This window comes from Canis aureus, chromosome 32 (genome assembly GCF_053574225.1).
Source record: "Canis aureus isolate CA01 chromosome 32, VMU_Caureus_v.1.0, whole genome shotgun sequence".
Taxonomy (NCBI): domain Eukaryota; kingdom Metazoa; phylum Chordata; class Mammalia; order Carnivora; family Canidae; genus Canis; species Canis aureus.
In genome coordinates this window covers 14,639,359-14,662,792 of record NC_135642.1, presented here as the reverse complement: position 1 = coordinate 14,662,792, position 23,434 = coordinate 14,639,359, and the positions used below count along the sequence as shown (strand labels likewise).

Genomic DNA, 23,434 nt, shown 5'->3' with positions numbered 1-23,434 from the left:
TCTGGTTTTCTGGGTCCCACTGCAGTGTGCTCTCGGGGAAATCAATTAACCTTGTAAGCCTCACACTTTGTGGGACGTTATATAGATAACAGTGAGAAAAAGAGGCACAATAAGAATACTTTTAAAAGCATTCCAATTTAAAATACTGTTAAAAAAATAAATAAATAAAATAAAATAAATAAAATACTGTAAATAGGGGCAGCCCGGGTGGCTCAGCGGTTTAGCGCCGCCTTCAGCTCAGGGCATGATCCTGGAGACCCGGGATCGAGTTCCACGTCGGGCTCCCTGCATGGAGCCCGCTTCTCCCTCTGCCTTTGTCTCTGCCTCTCTCCCTCTCTGTGTCTCTCATGAATAAATAAATAACATCTTTTAAAAAAATAAACTAAAAATATTGTAAATACCTCCTATGCTTTTTTTTAAAAAAAAAAACAAGCTCTCATTGCTCTTTAAACAGTGTGTGTTCTGGATAGTTTTAGAAAATTGGGCCTTTGCAATAACAGTAGAAACATTGTACATAATATATCTATAATCCTGAAGTTAAGAATGGTAGCAAGGACCTCAAAGAATAAAGACTATATACTTTAAAGATTAAAAAAAAGATACAAAGGTAAGGTTTCCTTGGCTGATGATAGTAATAAAACTAGAAATTAATACAAAACTTTAAACAACAGACGTTACAGCCCTCTAATATATTACATATTAGCAACATACTCTTTAGAAAGTAATGAAAGAAACTACCTTATATTTATCCAAACAAGAAGATATAAGCAAAAATGTGCTGAGTTAATTAATGGCCTTAATGCCTTTATTATTTATTTTTATTGCCTGATTGCATACATAAAAGTGTTGTTCTCATTGAAAACAATTCAGATAATACAGTTAATTCCCATTGAGCATCCTCTACATTCCTGATCTTTCTGCACAGATAACTGTTGGTAATAAATAACTCTTGTACTATACCTCTTTCTATGCATTTACTAACATACACATAAATGAGTTTTGTTTTATGTTTTTTAATAGTTTATTTTACCATAACTTTTGTCCTGCAGATTGTTTTTTTACTCAATGTCTTAAATCTTTTCATGTCACTATATATAGATCTGTGGTGCAAAGTCTACATGATTTCCTAGGACTACTGCATAGTAGTCCATAGCGTGAATATTGAATATTATATTTATCAGACTTTGAGCATTTAAGTTGATTTTCTCTTATTTTCCAATTTCTCCTTATTATAAACAATGTGTCAGAACATTTTTTATATTTACCTTCTGGTACAATTATAGAATTACTTCTCAAGGGTGGAACTAATATATGAATTGATTATTAATTAATTAAGTCATGAATTATTGAATAATATTGGGAAATAGATTAATATTGGGACTGGGAGATTTCCTATTTCCTTCATTTTCACCAATACTTATTACTATTATCAGTACTTGGAACTGATAATAGTAATAATATCATAATAGTTCATTTGATATAATGAACATTATAAATCTGTGCCAGTCTGAATTCCATGAATACTAGTTAGTACTAGGTTGAGCAGCTTTTCATATGATTGTTCACTAGTCCGTTGTGTTTTGTCTTCTGGGAATTACCTATTATTATTCTTTGCCCATCTCTGTTGGATACTTTGCTTTTATTGATCTTTAGAAGTCCTTTAAAATTATGGATAATAAACTTTGTTGCATCTGTGTCATATTTTTGTCCCTAATTATTTAATGTTAATTATGAAGTTTAGCTATAGAGAAGTTTTTGGTGCTGATAAGGACAGATTATCTTATTAGTCTTTTAGAGTTTTAATTTTTTTGTATCTTAAAGAAGGTATTCCCAATCCCAAAGTCACAAATATATTTTCTTAAATTTTTTAAAACAAAATTTTAATTACACAGTTATATTGACACATTTTCCTTTTAAAAATCAAAAGTTAGACTTAAAGCTAAAGTTCTATTTGAGCACTGGTCTAAATCCAGTACCCCTTTCTGCCCTCCTCCTATGTTATTGCATACAAATATATATAACTATAGAAATTATATGGTATCATTCTGGTTTTTGTTTTATTTGCATAAGTGGCATTATGTATGTATCATTCTGTGATTTGTCATTTTCACTTGGAAATCTGTGCTATATGTTCTTACATACAAAACAAGCTCAGTGTTTCTCAATCCTGGCATTTGGGCAGCAATTCTTTTCCATGCTGCATGAATTGTGGGACAGTTAGCATCTCCAGCCTCTCCTTTGCTTATTCCAATACTGTCTCCTTATAACCAAAAAATAAACCCATGTCTTGCTGAACACCTCTTATGAAGTTGTACCATACCTAGCTTTTTAAACTGCACCTTTTAAAAACTGCGTAGTATTCTGTAATTTCATTTACACTGGTGATGAATATTTAAGTTATTTCCAGTTTCTTGAATGATCTGTGACATTTCAGGGAGCTTCTTGCACAGGTAAAGAGGCAGCATTGCAAAGTAGTCAGAGTGTGGCCTGTGAAGTCAGATCACATGGGTTAAATCCTGGTTCTGCAACTTCATAGTGATAAGTCATTAGGTAAGTCTCTTCCTATTGCTAGGCCTCAGTTTCTTCATCTTAGCAATGGAAGATAATATAAGGACCTAACAATGGAAGATAATATTAGGACCTACTTCATAGGATTGTTGGAAAGATTAAATGAGTTAACACATAAAGTATTTGAAACACTGCCCAGATTGTAATTAATGCTTTATAAGTATTTGCTATTATATTATTGTTATACACATTGAGTACATACTAAGAATTGCTAAATCATATCTTAAGATACAAGTTTTTATTTTAATGTCTACCAAAATAGAATAGAAACTTAAATACCTAGTAAGAGGGAATGTATAAAACTATTACCAGCACATATGGTAAGAGTACTGTGCAGCCATTTAAAAACAATGTTTCTGAAGAAATTTTAATGACCTGAGAAAACAACTAAGATATTAAGTGAATAAAGTGGGGTTCAAATTTATATATATAATATGATCTTAATTATGTAAAAAGAATGCTATAAGTAGAAAGTGATACAAATGGTTATCTCTAGATTGTGAATGTACTTTTTATTTTCTTCTTTATACTTTTCTAGATTTTCCAAAATTTCTTAATAAGCATTCATTACTTCTCTAATCAGAAAAAAACAGATAACTCAGCTTCTTGGTATAATAAATTATAATTATTATACAGTCTACTTTGTGATCTGGGTTTTTTTGCATTTAGCAGCACAAAATGTATTTTCTGGGGATCCCTGGGTGGCTCAGCAGTTTGGCGCCTGCCTTTGGCCTGGGGCATGGTCCTGGAGTCCCGGGATCGGGTCCTGCATCAGGCTCCTTGCATGGAGCCTGCTTCTCCCTCTGCCTGTGTCTCTGCCTCTTTCTCTCTCTCTCTCTCTCTCTGTTTCTCTCATGAATAAATGAATAAAATATTTTTTTAAAATGTATTTTCTAATAAGCAGATTAACTGATGAGTCAGAAAAATCAAAGGGAAAGATTTTAAGCTAATATTGCTAAGTTACCATTTTTATTTTACTATTTTTGTCCTTAAACTTCTTGCCCTATAGTTACTTAAAATCTACCAAGTTATAAAAATAAGTGACCAAAACTTGTGTCCTCATTTCTGGTCGTTTCTCTTGGTAGCACCCCAGCAGTCAGTGACTACTCTAGAATTGCTTTGGGTCCTAAACGGGGTCCGACTGTTACTGAAAAGGAGGTGCTGACATGCATCCTCTGCCAAGAAGAACAAGAGGTGAAAATAGAAAATAATGCCATGGTATTATCGGCCTGTGTCCAGAAATCCACCGCCTTAACCCAGCACAGGGGAAAACCTATAGAACTCTCAGGGGGTATGTATTGTTTAATAAATATCCTTTTGGGCATTTCTTTTTATACTTATGTACTTAGAAAAAATATTGAAAGAAGTTTGAGAATGAGACTGTATTTAGCTTTATATAGTCAGATCACATTTTTATCCATATGTAAAATGGACTCCAGGTCTTAACATGCCTTGTTGGCTCTTTTGTTTTATTTTTTTATTTTAATTTTTGTTACACTTGGTCACATTGCTCAATCTATCTCTATCTGCCTATCTATATCCATTTCTCTGCTGAACCTTATGAAAGTGGGATGCAGGCATATGACTTTTCATTCCTAAATCTTTCCACATGCATTTTCTAAAATTGAGGATAATCTATTATATATCTTTATCATACCATTATAATATTTAAAAAGATGAGTAATTTAGGTATATCACCAATATAAAATCCATATTTGGATTTTCCCAGCTGCCCTCAAAATATCTTATTTTTTAGCTAGACTTTTCTTTTTTTCATTTAGGATGCAGACATGTTTCATGCATTGCTTTTATTATGTCTATTTTAGTCTAGTTTAACCTAAAATAGCCTTTTTTTCATGATAATAACTTCTTTAAAAACGCAGACCTATTGTCTTGTACAGTGTCTTACATTGTGGATTTGTCTGTTGCCTCAAGAATAGGTTCGTATTAAATATTTTCTTGGCAGGAATACAAATTAGGTAATTTTTTTGTATATCACATGAGAGCTGCTTTATAAAATACTCTTGTAATAATAATAATAATGATTTAAAAAAGACTAGCATTTATTGACTACTTACTATACATCAAGCACTGATTAAGTGCTTTTTTTGTGTATTTTACTCACTTAATCCTCACAACCAGTCTATGAATTTGGTACCAATATTGGCTCCATTTATGGATGAAGGAACTGAGGCATGGAGAAGTTAAATAATTTACCCAAGACCATGAGTTATACATAATGAAACCAGATTTTGAGCCACTTCATCTTTGCTTTTATTCAGTAGATTATAATGCCTTAAGTATCCCTTAAACAGCAATTGAAATTACTCTTAAAATTACAGAAGCAGATTGTGCTTGAATCATAGAAAATTGCTTCAACAACCAAGACAAAGCAACTTAAACCTAATGTTCAGAATAAAAACGCAAATCAAATATAGAAGTTGTCATTAAATTCATTTAATTTGAAATCCTACCTGGAAGTCTAGCTTTATATTTTTCTCTAAAAATTTAATTTACTATGAAGAATATATCTCCTGCTGTCATGATACGATAACGGTTTAGTTAGACATTCCTAAGAAAGTTTATGGTTAGAAATTTAGACCTGATAATCTCTTTTTCCCCCCATTTTATGACCATGGGGGAGATGAATACATACCTCCTACTTTTGTCTTCCTGTACCAGAAACTGTGGACCCACTCTTCATGGATCCAGACTTGGCATATGGAACTTACACAGGAAGCTGTGGTCATGTAATGCATGCGGTGTGCTGGCAGAAGTAAGTTGTCCTTCTGACATGTTCTTGAAAGAAACTAGGAATAATTGAAGTTCACTAAGAGCCACAAAAAAGGCATGTTTTCTCAGTCTTCTTTCTTTCCTTATGTAAATAATCAAGGCATTCTTGATTACTAATTCTGTTTGCATGATACTCATTATCACCTTTAGAAGTGGGTGTAAAAAGTTATCAAGTTTAAATTTTCACTATCCCTTTGTACTTCCTTTCCATAAGCTAGCTAGTTGCTCTTGATCAGTATTTGTGTAAAAGCTGTAAACTTTCTTCCTAAAAAATCTAATTTCCCTGAAACAGTGAAAAGTACCTTTTTGAAATAAAATAGGACAAAAAATTCTAGTTCCACCTCTGGAAGAGAAAAATTCAGTAATATAATTCCTAGGAAATCATTTGTATAGGTTTCACCCTTTTGGCATTATTAAAACATATTAGTTTCCTGTAACAGCCTTTACTACTATAGTTGGCCAAAGGAAACTGAGGGAAGTAGTGTCTACATTATATTTCCATGTTGTTCAGTTAAGAGCCGTGTTATGACTCAGTAGAATTATTTTAAATTTGTTTCTGCCCTGATAGTTTTCCAGTTTGCCCCCAAAAGAATATAAGCTGTAATTATAACTTGGGTATTGGGGCATGTAGATTCTAAATATATTTATTGAGGCAAAAATTCCAGATTTTTGTCACTTGGATTAGAGAAGTGTATCATTCTGAACGGACCCGTGCCTTGGAATTTTGCAGGTATTTTGAAGCTGTACAGCTGAGCTCTCAGCAGCGCATTCATGTTGACCTTTTTGATTTGGAGAGTGGAGAATATCTTTGCCCTCTTTGCAAGTCTCTGTGCAATACTGTGATCCCCATTATTCCTTTGCAACCTCAAAGGATAAACAGGTATATTTTAATTCATGTTTAGCTTAATTTTTTATAAAGCTATCTTTAATCCTTTTATTTGTGTCTGTTTTAATTAGATTCCTGGTTTCTTTTGCTATTTAAGGCAATACTTCCTTTTCATAATTTGTATTCTGCCTTTAAAATACAATGAAAAGTCCCATTTTTGGTCTCTAAAATAACTGTAATGTTCATTAAATCAAATCTGTATGTTGTGTGTGTATTTTCTAACAGCCATGAAAGCAATAGAACTTGGATCTCTACCTTAGCATTCAGAAAAGGAGAAAAGATGCTGAAAATATTCATTTCTTTGATAGAATCCTTTGATATCATTAGAGTTTTTAGAATCTGGTTTCTCTAAAGGTCTTTATATTATTTATTTTAATTCTATTTTTTCTGAAGATCCAATTTTCTAGTTGTAGAGATGTGGACAAAATGTGTACTATAAAAGTAAAAAACACTAGATTTGTCATGTATCTTGGATACACGGATAGCTTTTGAGTTTTAGACTAAGTTTTTCAACTTTTCTGACCATTTGTAAATGGAATTTAACAGCAAATTTATTCATTTGTTATGATAACTATAACACTTAAATGTCTATGTTGTGTTAGTATTGTACATGATGATAACAGTATCATTGTTGTTATTTTATTTTCTTAAAACTCAATGAATTTGTAATAATTGACCTACGTTTTGCTAAAGAAAATGATTTTGTTGATAACACTTTTAACATGTTTCCACAACAAAAGGGCTTAGAGGTGATGGGCTTGGCAATCAGGGTCAGTAAATAGTTGTTCTATTTCTACTATTCCATGTCATTAGAAAACCTGATTTGGAAATTGTCTTCTAGGGATGCCTGGGTGGCTCAACAGTTGGGCGTCTGCCTTTGGCTCAGAGTGTGATCCTGGGGTCCCGGGATCGAGTCCCACATTGGGCTCCCTGTGTGGAACCTGCTTCTCCCTCTGCCTGTGTCTTTTGTCTTTGCCTTTCTCTCTCTGTGTGTCTCTCATGAATAAATAAAAATTAAAAAAAAAAAAAAAAGGAAATTGTCTTCTACTCAGAATGTCATCTTCTAGGAAAAAAGTGGCATCAAAAACATTTATCTTTTATCTCTTGAATAATAGATATGTTCTAGGCACTCTACCAAGCTATGTTACTTTTTTTTTTTTTTAATACTCAAAATAGTCTAACAAAGGCAGGTACTGTTATTCCTGTTTAAATAATAAGGAATTGGAGACTGAGTAGTTTTTACTTGTCCCAAGACAGACCTAGGATTTGAACCCAGACCTGACACCAAAACCTTATTTAACTATACACATGAAGACGAAAATTAAACAAATCATAATAAAATTATGTGACTTTTCCAACCTCTTGTTAGCCTGTATAAACCGTTTTTACACAGTGGTTTCTCAAGCAAGGATTATTAAATGTGTAAATGATTCTCTAAAAGAATATTCAGCACCTGTTTCCCTTCATGTCTTTAAGAATAGGATGCCTCAGGGGCGCTTGGGTGGCTCAGTTGGTTAAGTGTCTACCTTCAGCTCAGGTCACAGTCTCTGGGTCCTGGGATCAAGCCTCGCATCAGGCTTCCCGCTCAGCGGAGAGTCTGCCCCCTCCCCCACCCCCTGCCCATGTTCTCTCATGAGATCTCTCTCTCTCTCAAGTAAATAAAATCTTAAAAAAGAGAGAGAGAGAGAGACTAGTATGCTTCAAGGATGCCTGGGTAGCTCAGTTGTTAAGTGTCTGCTTTCAGCTCAGGTCATGATCTCAGGGTCCTGGGATTGAGCCCTGAGTGGGGCTCCCTGCTCAGCAAGGAGTCTGCTTCTCCCTCTCCCTCTGCCCTTCCCTGCCCCCCCACCCCCGCTTGTACTCTCTCATGCTCTTGCTCTCTTGAGTGCATTCTTTCTCTTTTCTCTCTCTCTCTCAAATAAAATCTTAAAAAAAAAACAAAAAAGCAAAAAGGATGCTTCAAGGCAGTATTTTCTAAAGTTAGATCAATCCTTACACCCAGGTCTCTTTGAACCCTGTGACACTTGTTATGTGTTGTAACACATTGGTTACTTAAGGTTTGGGGCAGCCCGGGTAGCTCAGTGATTTAGCACCGACTTCGGCCCAGGGCCTGATCCTGGAGACCTGGGATCGAGTCCCACGTCGGGCTTCCTGCGTGGAGCCTGCTTCTCCCTCTGCCTGTGTCTCTGCCTCTCTCTCTCTCTGTGTGTGTCTCTCATGAATAAATAAGTAAAATCTTAAAAAAAAAAGATTTGAAATATATAATTATAACATTTTTATTAGGCACTTGAACTTACCTGTGTACTTGAATATATTTGCCTCTTTTGTTTTTAGAAAATCAACATGACTATAAGATGTTAAAGTTAAGAGCATATAAAAAACTTAACCAAAATTAATAATAAACTGATATTTTTAAAGAATATTGGTCATAACCAACCATAGTATACTTTCTGAGAACCGAAAAAATTCTTAGGTCAAATTTATGTCCAGATACATGAATTTTAGCACAGTTCATGAATATATTTTGACTTCACTCAAGACTGTCCTTTAAATAATCCTTTTTAATAACATTGTGTCTAGTCTCCGTTGATTGTTAATAACAGTTTGGGTAAAGTCCCTGCCCTTATGGAATATGTATTAAGGAGAGGAGAGACCAACAATTAACATATGAATACAAAGTGTTAAGTAGTGAGAAATACTATGACAAAACGAAAGTAGCAGGGTAAAGGTCTAGAAACAGACCATGTACATGAGATTATAGACACAGTCATCAGGGCGCTGCTGTTTGGGATGATGATATTTGAATAGGGACCTGAATGAAGTGAAGGACAAGTAGTGCTATTCTCTGGGAGAGAAGAGAATTCCAAACACAGGCAGTATAAAGAGCAAATGCCCTGAAGTAGGAATATATCAGTATATTAGAGGCACAGCAGAAAGGCAGGCAGTATGTTTGGAATGGAGCAAGCAAAGAATCAGATCATAAAAGGGCTTGTAGGATTAAAAATTAGAATTTGATTTTTAGTATTAAAACACATAGTATTTTATGTGTGATGGGAAACCATTGGAGTATTTTGAACAGGGGAATGATATCATGTTTACATATTGAAAGATCCCCCTGACTGTTATACAATGAATACATAAATAATAATGAAGCACTGTTGTGGAAACAGGAAAAATAGTTAATTAATGTATGAAAGTAGTTCAGGTGAGGGATAATGTAACTTGGGTTAGAGTAGTAACAGTGGAAATAGGAAGAAGTGATCTGCTTGGGATGTATTTAGAAGGTAAAACCAACCAGATTAGCTGCTGGATTCGAAGGTGGGCTGTGAGAGAATCTGAGAAATCAGTGATGACACCTCCTTTTTGTTTTGAGCAATCAGAATGGTGATTCCATTTATTGACATTTGTTAGTTCTAGGTGTTGGGCTATGAGTTGTATCTTATTTCTTGTACTTTTAAAATTCTCCTCCCTCCCCAAACTGCATTTTTACTTTTATTTATTTATTTTATGACATAAAGTTGGCACACAGTGTTACCTTAGTTTCAGGTATAAAGTATAATGATTTGACAAGTCTGTGTTTTATGCTCTGTTGACCACAAGTGTAGCTACCATCTATCACCATACAACACTATTATAATACCATTGACTATATTCCTTCCCCATGTTGTACCTTCATCTCCATGACTTTTCTTTCCATAACTAAAAGCCTGTACTTTCCATTCCCCTTCACCCTTTTGGCCCATTCCCCTGCCGAGCCCCCAGCCAACACCAGTTTGTCTTTGTATTTTTGAGTCTCCTTCTGCTTTGTTTGTTGTTCGTTTCTTAGATTCCACATATAAGTGAAATCATATGGTACTTTTCTGTCTCTGTCTGACTTACTTCACTTAGCATGGTACCCTCTGAATCTGTCCATGTTGTCACAAATGGCAAGATCTTATCCTTTTTAATGGCTGAGTAATATCCTGTTGTGTATATACCACATCTTCTTTATCCATTCATCTGTCAGTGGACACTTAATTTGCTTCCATATTGTGGCTATTATAAATGATGTTAAAACTACGTTTTTAGACATGTGTTTCTAGTACCTAAGAAGTTAATCTGAAGGAATTTGACTTTGTTATACAACCATTTATCCATAGAAATACTCTATAAGTTCAGCTTTTCAGTTTGCCTTTCTGCCAATAGCTTAATCATTTTTAAATGTCATTTTTCAGTGAGAATGCAGAAGCTCTTGCTCAACTTTTGACCCTGGCACAGTGGATACAGACTGTTCTGGCCAGAATATCAGGTTATAATATGAAACATGCCAAAGGTTTGCTTAAAATTATTTTATATTTAGCTGTGTGAAATTTAAGTGTCAGAGTCTTTAATTTTTTCTGGAGTACTTACTACTCTAAAATATGGTTTGCCAATACAGATTTGTTGAATATCAGGAACTAAAGGTTTTCAAAGCCAAGACTAAGTTTGGCTTAAATCGCTTGACTTGATTAAATAATTTTCATACTGACAAGCAGTGTAGACAGTGGTTAATCTAAAGTCACATTGCATGGAGTTAAATCTTTAATCCATTGCTTACTGTTTCTGTGATCTTGAATGAGTTTTTTAACCTCTCTGTGCCTCAGCTTTCTTATTTGCAAGGAGGAAATAGTAATAGTACCTATCTGACTGATTGAAGGATTGAGTTATTCTATGTAAAGCAAAACAGTGCATGGTATATAGTATAAGCCTTACCCATTACTCCTACTAATTTTGTTAATTAATAACAAAACAACATTCTAGAACTGTTACCTCGTTTATATATTCCTTACAATTGAGAGATAAGACTATCTAAAGACTCTGAGAAGTAAACAATGGCAGGCAGTTGAGGAGGGAAGTCCAAATTTAAAGAATGTTTGGCAGTAAGTTTCCTGGGTTTTTTTCCTGTTTCATTTGCCAGCTTTGACCTCAGGATAGCCTGAGTCACAGAGCTTTGCAATGGACATGAGCAGCAAAAAATTCAAGAGAGATGCTCTCTTTCTGGCCAGAGGATCATAAATAGCCCCTCATTGGGCAGCCCCAGTGGCTTAGCGGTTTCGCGCCACCTTCAGCTGGGGGTGTGATCTGGAGACCCGGGATCGAGTCCCACGTTGGGCTCCCTGCCTGGAGCCTGAATCTCCCTCTGCCTGTGTCTCTGCCTCTCTCTCTCTCTCTCTCATTGATGAATAAATAGAAATCTTTAAAAAAATTTAAATAAAATCTTTAAATAACTAGATAAACATAAGGTAAATGAATAGAAAAATGAGTTCTTAGCAGAAAAAATAGAAACTATTAAAAAAAAAGAACCAAATAGAGATAATAGAATTGAAAAAATATTCTATGAAATAAAAATTAACTAGATGGACGCAATAGTAGAATGGAATTGGGAAGGGTAAGAGTTAGTGAACCTGAAATTAGATCAGTGGAAATTCTCCAGTCTGAAGAATAGACAAAAAAATGATCAGAGTGGGGGGAGGGGAGAACATAGCTCTAGAGACCCAATTTTTAAAAATCAACTATTTATGTCATGCAAGTCGCAAAAAGAAGAAGGATGGTACAGAAAAAGAAATTTGAAGAAATAATGGCTGGAAACTTCACCAATTTTGTGAAAGACATAAATTTACATGTATGAGAAGTTTAGTGAATTTCAAAGATAAACTAAAAGAAAACCACAAGTACATAGATCATACCCAAACTGCTAAAAACCAAAGATGAAGGGAAAAAAATCTCAAAAGCAGCCAGAAAAAAATAACTTGTTCTACATAGGGGAACAACATTTCTAACTTAATGAGGAAATGGAACCACAAAGAGGTTTGTATTTACCCAAGGTCTTAGTAATAGTGACAGAGCTAGGATGCAAAACCAGGCAACTTAGCTCCAGATCCTCCTCTTATTCACTGTTTGCCACCTTACTAATAGAATACTTTACATCCATTAAAAATGGAACTATAGAGAGGGAGTTACTGATGTGGAAAGACATTTATGATCTGTTGGTGAAAAAACAAGATATAAAACAGTACTATGGATTTTGTCCTTCAAAAAAAAATCTCTGTGTAACATTCATATAGAGAACAGAAGAATATCACCCAAATGTTATTTGGGTAGAAAAATTTTGAATGATTATTTATTGCTTATTAACACTTTCTAAGTTTTCTAAAATGGTCATATATAATTTTAAAAAGCTATAAAATTGTGTGTCACACTAAACCCGGATGATTTTTCTTTCCTTTTTTTTTTTTTTTTTCATTTATAAGGAGAAAACCCAACAATTCCAGCTTTATTTGATCAAGGAATGGGCGATTCCACTTTTGAGTTCCATTCTATCCTCAGCTTTGGAATTCAGCCTTCGTAAGTACCTAAATAATTAAGAGAAGTTTGTAAATGGCTGTGAAAATAAGAGTGAAGAATAATCCTTCCATCCTCCCATCTTTCCTTCCTTCCTGCTTTATTTGTAAAATTATTTCTTTGCCCCATTTTTATCTTGTTTCTTTCTCCTTGAAGTTTTATTTGTATAATAAAATTAAGTGGTTTGAGGTATTAGGATAATATGTGTTAGGGTGAACCAGGCCTACAATTAACCGTTTTTGACCAACAAAAATGCCACTTCTCTATAGTCTTGCCTACAATAAGAACAGCATTTAAGAGACTTTAATTAAATCCTGTCTAACCTGCCCTCTGACTTCTAAAAGGTCTCAAGTCACCCACTTCCCCAATTCATTTTTCTTGTAGGTAAAATTTAAATAGTACCCTCTTATCTTACATCATAAAGTTATTGGAAAAATGCTTATGTGAAGACACTTTGAAAAATAAAATGTATTGAAATCAGGTGTTATTATTTAATAAATATTATCTGATGTACATTTTTTTAGTTGTGATCCTTGTTTATATTACGTATCCCATTGCTATTGAAAATACTTTTTTGGAAAGAAAGTTCAGGAAACCAGAAATTATCATTCCAAGTACATGGTATATTTTCTCTCTTTCTCTCTCACACACACACACACAGACATACCCTGTTACCACTGAAGTCCTTCTTATTCCCTTTTCCAGACACAAAACTTGTTAGATCAGATCTGTTTCCTCTAAATTTTGTTACTTCTCTGCAGACAGTCCTCAATTTGGACCTGCATCCTTTCTGCTGTGATCATTTACTGCATCTTTAATAGGAAATAAAGTCATATAGGCCATTACCATTTTGTAAGAGAGATTTTTCCACCTATAAAGATACAGTTCTGCTTTTCCCATTTTCCCTTAATAAATAAATCTTCAGAGGCTGTAATCTCTAATTTGATAAAGAGCAGTTTACTTTGTCAAAGGAGTTAAATTGGTACTTTAATACCTAATTGGACTTCTCAGAAGGCAACCCCTTTTACTACATCACTATATAAATTTTTCTTGTTTTATTTTTAGGATAAAATATTCTAATAGCATCAAGGAAATGGTCATTCTCTTTGCTACAACGATTTATAGAATTGGACTGAAAGTACCTCCTGATGAAATGGATCCTCGAATCCCCATGATGACCTGGAGCACGTGTGCTTTCACTGTCCAGGCAATTGGTAAAGCCTATGAGAGACTGCTTTGGAGGGTTCATAGAAACAGAATTAACATTGGTTGACCAAAATTTTTCCCATTTTCCCTGATGGCTTAAAATAGTTTGAATTGTTGGAGGACTATTAGTATTTCAGAATATTAGTGTGGCCTGATGCCATTTAGTCTAAGAACTTTTGTATCGATCCCTTTTTACAGTATTGACCACATGCAGAATAAGCTCAAAATATTTGAAAGGTATTGCATGAAGCAAGCTATATTCAAAAGCTGGCAGATTTACAACACTAGAAGATCAAGAGAAAAAAGGCAAAAAAGAATCAAGCCAGAAATGTCCAGTAAAGGGAAAACAAGTCATCTAAAAGATTATCAGGAAAGGGAAAGGAAATTTGGGGTAGTTAGGAGAGACAAATTAGGAGGGAACTGAGAGGTCAGAAGGGAAGGCCACTGACAAATTCCCTACCATATTGAAGGCTTTTTATAGAACAGTGTAGCAATCAAATCAACATGTTGTACACCTTAAATTTACAGAGTATTATTTGTCAGTTATATCTCAGGGAAGCTGGGGAGGGGAGAATAGTGTAGTAGTGAAGAATTGCCTAGGTTTTAAGATTAGCATATTTGCTTATTACAGTCATAAGATTCACTATTAGGTTTTAAGATTAGCATATTTGCTTATTACAGTCATAAGATTCACTATCTAAAAAAGAGGAAGAACTGTAATTTTTCTATGTCCTTGTCCAAAACAGTTTCAATTTCCCTTTCCAATATATATTTTTGGCAGTTATTTTTAATGGAGTCTACCACTTTTTCTTCATTTAAATATATTAAATATATTTAAATTAAATATATTTTAAATATATTTTTATAGCAAGACACTATTTCATGTTTCAAATTAAGTTAAGTTTTCTTTCACAAAACCTTCCTGCATACCAGCTTCAGCCTCCTAAACAGATTTTAGGAGTTACATCTAAACTTGTCAGACTTAAATTACGGATAAAAGATAATACACAGGTTTATACGTACTATGATTAAATAAAATGAGAAGTAAGAAGATGAGATTTAAATAGAATAGTATCTGAACAAATTGATAAGAAATGTAAAGCATTCTTTCAGAGTCATGATCTACTACTAAATATCTTGAGACTTTCAGTAAAGGTATTTTACACCTTACTGTCTTTGGCAAGACAAACATTAGGAAACAGAAATTTATATTTAAACAGATAACATTTTAAAAGTTCATAGTTTTTGTCATAAAAATGATGAAAATAGGACTGGAAAATAGGACTAAATTTTCTTTGTGATTCTGTAACCTAGTAATTGGTTATACTATTTTTTTAAAGATATTTATTTATGTATTCATGAGAGACACAGAGAGAGAGAGAGGCAGAGACACAGGCAGAGGGAGAAGCAGGCTCCATGCAGGGACGTGGGACTCAATCCCGAGTCTCCAGTATCAGGCCCTGGGCTGAAGGTGGCACTAAATCGCTGAGCCACCCGGGCTGCCCTGTTATACTATTTTCACAGTGGTTTTCCATCCAGTGGACAAGTACTGTACTTTATTCCTAGTGCATAAGCAGCTAACTTATCTCATTCCCTATAGGTGTGGAGAGACATATCCAGGATGTGTTGGCATAGTTAGGAACTACAGTTAAGGAATCAATATATAACATCTTCAATTACTGTCCATTCAAAGGTGGAAAAAGAAAATAGGAAATAAGCCTTCCTTACTCTTAGATGTGTCTGCTGCCAGAGGTCAATGAAAATAGAAGTAATTTAGCAATAAATGCCCTAGCCAACAAGACAAAATATATATGAATCCATGCGGGGGGAGGATGGGGTATTTTCAGCTTTTTTTTTTTTTTTCTAGCAGTATAATTCTTTTTTAATAGTACCTATAAGAGGAATAATTACTTGGATCTGCCTTATGTATTTTAAAACAAAATAGGTTGTGATTATACTAAAAAATACTTGTTTAAAATTTTTTTGCATAGAAGAGATGTTAAAAGGATGAAAAATGAACCAGGATGCTTTGTTTTTCCCAAGTATTCTTTATAGATAGCTGCAGGGGCTTTATTATTTATAGTAACAATTTGTAAGTTATCTACATTTGCTTCTATAATATTTTCTCAAAAATTTGGAAATTTTGGCATAGACTTAAACATGAAACTTTGAAGAGGAAAGTGCAAATAATCTGGTCAAAAATAAAATTAGTTAAAGAACATCTGATAGAAACCAAGTATACAATTATAGCAGTATTCAGGATTTATTATTTTTGTTTTTCTTACTCTTTGAGAAAACCTCTTGGGAGATGAAGGAAAACCTCTGTTTGGAGCACTTCAAAATAGACAGGTGTGTATATTCCAGCAGGGTATGTGTAACTCATGGTAGGCGTTTTTGGTATAGTCTACAGTTAATTTATCATTTTTTAAATCATTTTTTTAATTCACTCTTTTTTCTATTAAACTTAGAATCTTTTTTTTTTTAAAGGTACTTTAGGAGACTGGCCAGTATTGTGCACTTTAGAGAGCTTACTCAATCTTGGTGGTTAAATGTAATTCATAGAGAGATTTCAGGTGATACTTATTACTTATTCTCCCCTTCTCTGTTTATTGCCAAGTCAGAAACCTGGTGTCTCCTACATTTTCCTTCCTCACTAACTTTGCCCCATCACGTAATATTAAGTATTAGTGCTGGCTTAACTATAGATGAATCATCATAGTAAATTCAAGAATAAAACTAAGCCATGGCTCCTTGATCGGCAGATCTTGGCACTACAAGACTATACTCCTATCTCCAGGCCTAAGCATCATATTGTAGGGAACTCTGGAAAATAGTGCTCAAGAAATAGCCCCATGAAAACAGAGTGAGCAACCAAGTATTCCCTTGACCACACCCCTCCTAACCATTTCCCTCTTATTTTCCTGACAGCTAGCACAGGGGACTTGTGCTTTACAGTTCCTGGCCTTCTGGTTAGGAAGCAGAAGATGTTTCCTGAATTCAGTGGAATTTGGGGGGAGGGGGGCTTGCCATCATTTTAGAATTTCTATAAATACGTTTTTTTGCCCAGGCCTCAACAGAGTAAACTAGTCCAGACATTTAAGAAATCAACTGGTGAAAATGAATACTTAAATGAGAATTGAAATAATAACTTGCATACTTCTTTGTCATAGGAAAATCTGTTAAAATTTTGATGAGTTCATAAAACTTTCTAAAAGTATTAAAAATACTGTAATTTATTTGCAAGAATGTAAAGTATATAATAAGTCTGTAACTTATTGCAGACTGGGATTGATTTCTACAGTGAATGACTTCTGCCTATCATCTTCCCTTATCTCTTTATCTTTCCGTCTCTTAAAATCTAGCATAATGGTCTGAAAGCATTAATGCAGTTTGCCATTGCACAGAAGATTACCTGTCCTCAGGTCCTGATACAGAAACACCTGATTCGTCTCCTCTCAGGTAGTCTTCTCTAAATTATTATTACATTAGTATTTACATAGTATTTTCCATTGCATTTCTGGTGGCATATTTCATTAAGAAACAATACACTGCACTAATTTTGAACACTCACTACAGCAGCTTTACAAAAGAAAAAAACGAAAGACCTTGATACCTCTATAATATTTGCAATCTTATTCTAAAACTCAGGTTTATTTTTCAAATGTTTTTAACCTACATCCCTTGTGCCCACCTAGGGGCTTTATTTAACCAACATCCGCAACTGCTAACATGTTTGTATCTTAATCTTTTTTTTTAAAGATTATATTTATTTATTCATGATAGACAGAGAGAGAGAGAGAGAGAGAGGCAGAGACACAGTCAGAGGGAAAATCAGGCTCCATCCCGGGAGCCTGACGTGGGACTTGATCCTGGGACTCCAGGATCGCGCCCTGGGCCAAAGGCAGGCACTAAACCGCTGAGCCACCCAGGGATCCCCTGTATCGTAATTTAATCGGAAAAGGGATCAATGACATGGATAGATCATTTAGTAATAGGTTTAATTTTGCTGGTTCAGGAGGATATTCTTCACCCTCATTTCACTTACACTGCTTTGCATGTTCTCAGTGCTCCCTGCTCCAACTTGCTCACATATTTTATGTATCGCAAAACATTTAGAAATGTGTAGTTAGGAAAAAAAGTATTAAGGAATACTATATAAAAGTAATTATTATTCATTGGCAAATACTTACTGAATAGTCTCTGTTTCTGTTATGCTAGTTACCTTTTTTCCTCCTGCATCTTATCTTTCAACCCTTAAATTATATACAAGGTTTTCTGGGAAGTTCTTCTCAGTTTAATTTCTCTTTAATTGTGGTTCCCCTATCTCAAAGATGTGATGTGTCAATTTACCAGTTCCTGTATTTTATAACCCTGTTATATTTTTGTTTTAGATGTTTTACATTATATTAAACTACATTACTGTCTTATTTGAATGAATTACACTGTTGTTTGATTTCTTTTAGTTGTTCTTCCTAACCTAAAATCAGAAGATACACCTTGTCTCCTATCTATAGATCTCTTTCATGTTTTGGTAAGTGTTCAACAAAATTTCTTAAGTCTCTCAAGTTTATAATTTTATGTATTTTCCTCATTCAAAGTAATGGTCTTTGTTCAGAATTATAAATTTATTGATGTTCAAACTATAAAATTTAGTCTCTTGCCCATTCTCTTTACAAATAGATGCAGATTTGACTAAGACCATCAGAATCACTTTAGAAATGAAAGCACATTTACTCTTTATTTTGTAACAGCTATCATCCTAGTCGATTATATTTAGTTGGTGTCTGTCCAAGCAGACTTTTTCTAAATAAATATTAAACTTTCCTCTTCCCCATTTTTCTTAATTTGTTTACATTATAAGCAGTAAATGATGGTGTGAGCTATCTTAAAATCATTGATTATGTGGTGTTGGGGACCAGATCATTGACATATCTAGGCTTCCCTCAAATGCCTATGGATGGGTGGCAACTGTTTATAAGTTTCTTGTAGAGGTTTTCCATTCCTTTTTTTTTTTAATTTATTTTTTATTGGTGTTCAATTTACCAACATACAGAATAACCCCCAAGTTTTCCATTCCTGCAGTGACTCCATTCCTTCAAAATGAGTTCTCTAGGGAGATCATTGGTGAGGTTGGGAGCACAGAGTTTCTGGATACAGATTAGCCAGTATCCTCCAGGACTCTGCCCAGTGGTGGTCACTCCTGTCTTTTGGAATCTTTTGGGAAAACTTTAAAAGAATGTCAGTAACTGGGCCCTATACCCTGAGATTCTGATTTGATTAGACTGGCCTGTGAATCAGTGTTATTTTAAGACTTTCCCAAGTTATTGTAATGTTGAATCTTCTGAGCCGGAGACAGGATTGAGACCACTGTCTAGAACAAGAAGTTTCAGCAAAGGGGATAACCTATTTGGTAGCAACTTGTGTTCTCCATTTGTAGTATATTATATTCTTAGATAACTCTTTTGAATAATGAGGAAAACTAAGTAGTTATAAAAACACCTATACAAACACACTGTAGCATCTGACACTTTGGTTATGAAATTAGCTCATGCTGGTCTTTGTGGTCACCCATCTTGATGTCCATTTTCTCTCATAGGTTGGTGCTGTGTTAGCATTCCCATCCTTGTATTGGGATGACACTGTTGATCTGCAGCCTTCATCAATTAGTTCTTCCTATAACCACCTTTATCTCTTCCATTTGATCACCATGGCACACATGCTTCAGATCCTTCTTACCATAGACACAGGTAAAGCTCCTATCAGTTGTTAGCTATAAATAACACTCGTGGGTTTTTGGCAAAATTAATTATGCTTGTGATTAATCGTATATATATATATATATATATATATATATATATATATATAAATCCTAAGTTCTACATTGTATCTCTTGTTGAAAGATCATATGTTTCTTTATGGATGAAGTTTAAATAAACAGAAATACTGAGTACTGGTGAAGTTGTAGAGCAACAGGAATTCTCATCCATTGCTGAAAGGAAGGAATTCCATGCCATTTGGAGATACAGTTTGGCACTTTCTTACAAAGTTAAACATACTCCTACCATATGATGCAGTAGTCATGCTCCTTGGTATCTATCTAAATGAGCTGAAAACCTATGTCCATACAGAAGCCTATACACAGGTATTTATAGCAGCTTTATTCATAATTTCCGAAATTTGGAAGCAAACAAATGTTCTTTAGCAGGTTAATGAATAAACTGTGGTACATCTAGACAATGGAATATTATTCAGCTCAAAAAGAAACAAGCATTCAAACAATAAAAAGGCATTGAGGAAGCTTAAATGTGTATTACTTCATGAAAAAAGCAGATCTGAAAAGAATACATACTATATGATTTCAACAACAATTGACCCTTGAACGACACAGGTTTGAATTGAGACAGTCTATTTATATGGAGTTTTTTTTTTTTTTCAATAAATACAGTACTATAAATGTATTTTCTCTTACGATTTTCTTTTTTCTTTTTTGTGTGTGTGGGGGGTTTACTTTATTTATTTGGGAGAGTGCGAGTGAATGAACATGAACCAGGATGGGGAGAGGGAGGCAGAGGGAGAAGCAGACGACTCATTGAGCTGGGAGCCCCATTTGGGACTCTATCCTAGGACCCATGAGATCATGACCTGAGGTGAAGGCAGCCACTTGACCAACTGAGCACCTAGGCACCCCTCTCTTAAGATTTTCTTTTTCTTTCTCTTTTTAAAGATTGATTTATACGAGAGAGAGAGAGAACACATGAGCAGAGGGTGGAGGGAGAGGGAGTAGTAGACTCCCAGCTGAGCAGGGAGCACAATGCAGGACTTGATCCCAGGACCCCGTGATTATGACCTGATCTGAAGGCAGCCACTTAACTGATAGCCACCCAGGCGCCCCTCTTGATTTGCAGAATAAATTTTCTTTTCTCTAGCTTACTTTATTGAAAGAACACAGCAAATGATACATAGAATATATAAAACATAGAGTATATAAATATAAAATACATATATAAAATATGTTAATTGACTAGATATGTTATCAGTAAGGCTTCCAGTCAACAGTAGGTTGTTATTAAAGTTTTTAGAGCTCAAATGACATAGGTTAATTTTTGACTGCGAGGGGTCAGCAAGCACCCTTAACCCCCATGTTGTTCAAGGATAAGCTGTGTATGACACTCTGAAAAAGACAAAGCTATGGAGACAGTAAAAATATCAGTGATTGCCAGAAGTTAAGGGAGAGAGAAGGGTGAATAGGCAGAATTTTTAGGGCAGTGAAACTACTCTATATGATACTATCATGTGGATATGTGTCATTATATATTTGTGAAAACCTATAGAATATAAAACACCAGAAATGAACCCTAATGTAAACTGTGGACTTTGGATGATAATGAGATGTCAGCATAGGTTCATTGATTATAACAAAAGTACCCCTCTGGTGCTAGATGTTGATAGCCAGGGATGACATTGGATGTGTGAGGACAGTAGGTACATGGGAGCTCTGTGCCCTCCACTCAGTTTTGTAATGAACCTTTAAAATGAAGTTTATTAATTAAAAAAAAATCTTGTTACTTGGCTGTTTGCATTTGTCAAAACTCATCAAATGATACTTTTAATATTTGTGTATTTCATTACATATAAAATTTACCTCAAATAATCATGTACAAATATTGAATTGTTACATTTAAATTGGAAATATCAATATGACAATATATTTTCCTCTTTTAAAAAAAGTATGTTTTTCCTAAAGAGATCCTAACTGGAAAGGAGAAGAATTAGTAATATCCAACCAAAGTTAGAGATTTGGCTTAATTTTAATTGTTGTCTTTCAGATGAATTAATGTATATTTTTTAAAAAGCATTTTTAAAATGAGAGCATATATTCAAATGGGCTGTAACCATCTGTCACAGTGAACTACAGGTTGACATTTTTATCCCCATTTTAATATAATAAAACTGAAATTCAGTTCTAACCTAAGTTGGGTGAGTTAGTAATTGCTGGAAATGGTCCTCTTTACGGATTGGTTAATGGAAGAAAATTAACTTACAACATTTTTTTAAAGTGTCTCATTGCTTAAGCATAAAGATAGGATAGCTGCCTGCTTCCCTTTTTTTTTTTTTTTTTTTAATATTTGCTTCCCTTTCTAGGGGCTGAATTTCTATTACCACTAATTTGTTTTGTTTACCTAGTCATATTACAATGAGGTAATTTTTTTTTAAAAGATTTATTTATTTGAGAGGAAGAGAGAGAATCTCAAGCTGACTCCTCACTGAGCGTGGATTCCGAAGCGGTGCTCCACCAGGGCTCAGTCCCATGACCCATGAGATCAAGACCTGAGCCAAAACAGAGTCAGACACTTAACCAACTGCATCACTTAGGCACCTCTGAGATAAATATTTATTAAATATCTGTGTGATTCTGTCCTGTTTGTTTCTTCACCTAATACACTGATAAAGTTTACCTAACAGTTTTAATATTTAGAATCAGCTATTTAGATTGAGAGCAAGGAAAAGAACCTCAGTGAGTTGACATTGTTTATTATCCTGGAACCATGAAATTGAGATGTAATTTATAAATTGAAAGCAAATTCATACATTTATCTTTCAGATTTTCTTTTTCAGACATTCCCCTTGCTCAGGTTCAAGAAGAGAGTGAAGAGGCTCGTTCTGCATCTTCTTTCTTGGCAGAAGTTTCTCAGTATACAAGTGGGTGAGTAGCAATCTGTTAGTCCAGCCTATTCCAGTATTGTTTTAATAATTCTACCTCTTAGTTCAGTTGTTTGGCAAAATAACTTTGAACCATTTTAATTCCAGTTTTTAAAAATCAGCTAAGGGCTTTTGGGATAACAACTACCCATTTGTTTGTTTCTGAGACTGAAACAAATTTGAACATGTCTTTACTCTTGTAAACTGTTCTGGGAACATAGGCAAAAAATGATAGAATTTTGACAGATGGCAGCATTTAGAATTTAAAGAAATAGAGAAAATAGGTCATCTTTTTAAAGCAATCTATACAGTTGATGCACTTAACTAACTTGGGGTTTTTTTAAAGCTGTTCTCTAATATGTGAACTACATCTAACAGAGGCTAAAGCCAAAAGAGTAATAGGACTGCCCTGCTGAACTCTACCTGCTGCCACACTCTCCCCTCTTTGTTTTCATCTTCTTCATCAATTTTTAGTTAAGTGTTCTATTTCATTTTGTTTTTTAGTTTAGGCACTAAAGGGGTAGGAGTGTGTGGGAGGAAGAGAGAGAGAGTGTGTGTGTGTGTGTGTTACTGGACTTTATTTTTCAAAGCTGTTTTAGGTTTACAAAAAAATTGAACAGAAAGTACAAAGTGTTCCCATTTACTCCCTCCTATCACCAGTTTCTCCTGTGGTTAACATCTTACATTAGTAAATTTGTTAAAGATGATAAACCACAGTAATGATAAATCAATACATAGTCATTAACTAAAGTCCATATTTTTACATTAGGGTTAATTCCTTGTGTGGTAGCATTACAAATATCATATAGAATAATTTCACTGTCCTGTGAATCATCAATTTGAATACAGAAATGAAGAAAGTGTTAATTTTTTTAGCTAAGTTCTTTGGTTAGTTATTGATAAATATATCTGATTCACATT

The 23,434-nt window shown here is 34.3% G+C and overlaps 1 protein-coding gene across 5 annotated transcripts in view; it reads left to right on the top strand.

Moving 5' to 3' along the window:
• Window positions 1–23,434, top strand: part of UBR1 (ubiquitin protein ligase E3 component n-recognin 1) — a 140,902-nt gene that overhangs the window by 94,109 nt on the left and 23,359 nt on the right. For 4 of the 5 annotated variants that reach the window (XM_077880803.1, XM_077880802.1, XM_077880804.1 and 1 more), the window contains 11 exons: window positions 3,654–3,859; window positions 5,251–5,344; window positions 6,092–6,241; window positions 10,462–10,559; window positions 12,517–12,610; window positions 13,673–13,821; window positions 16,107–16,162; window positions 17,176–17,272; window positions 18,277–18,344; window positions 19,410–19,560; window positions 22,430–22,517. In XM_077880803.1, coding sequence (XP_077736929.1) covers window positions 3,654–3,859; window positions 5,251–5,344; window positions 6,092–6,241; window positions 10,462–10,559; window positions 12,517–12,610; window positions 13,673–13,821; window positions 16,107–16,162; window positions 17,176–17,272; window positions 18,277–18,344; window positions 19,410–19,560; window positions 22,430–22,517 — 1,251 coding nt within the window. Of the gene's footprint in view, window positions 1–3,653; window positions 3,860–5,250; window positions 5,345–6,091; window positions 6,242–10,461; window positions 10,560–12,516; window positions 12,611–13,672; window positions 13,822–16,106; window positions 16,163–17,175; window positions 17,273–18,276; window positions 18,345–19,409; window positions 19,561–22,415; window positions 22,518–23,434 lie in introns of all 5 variants that reach the window. The other variant, XR_013370106.1, reaches the window with a different exon arrangement.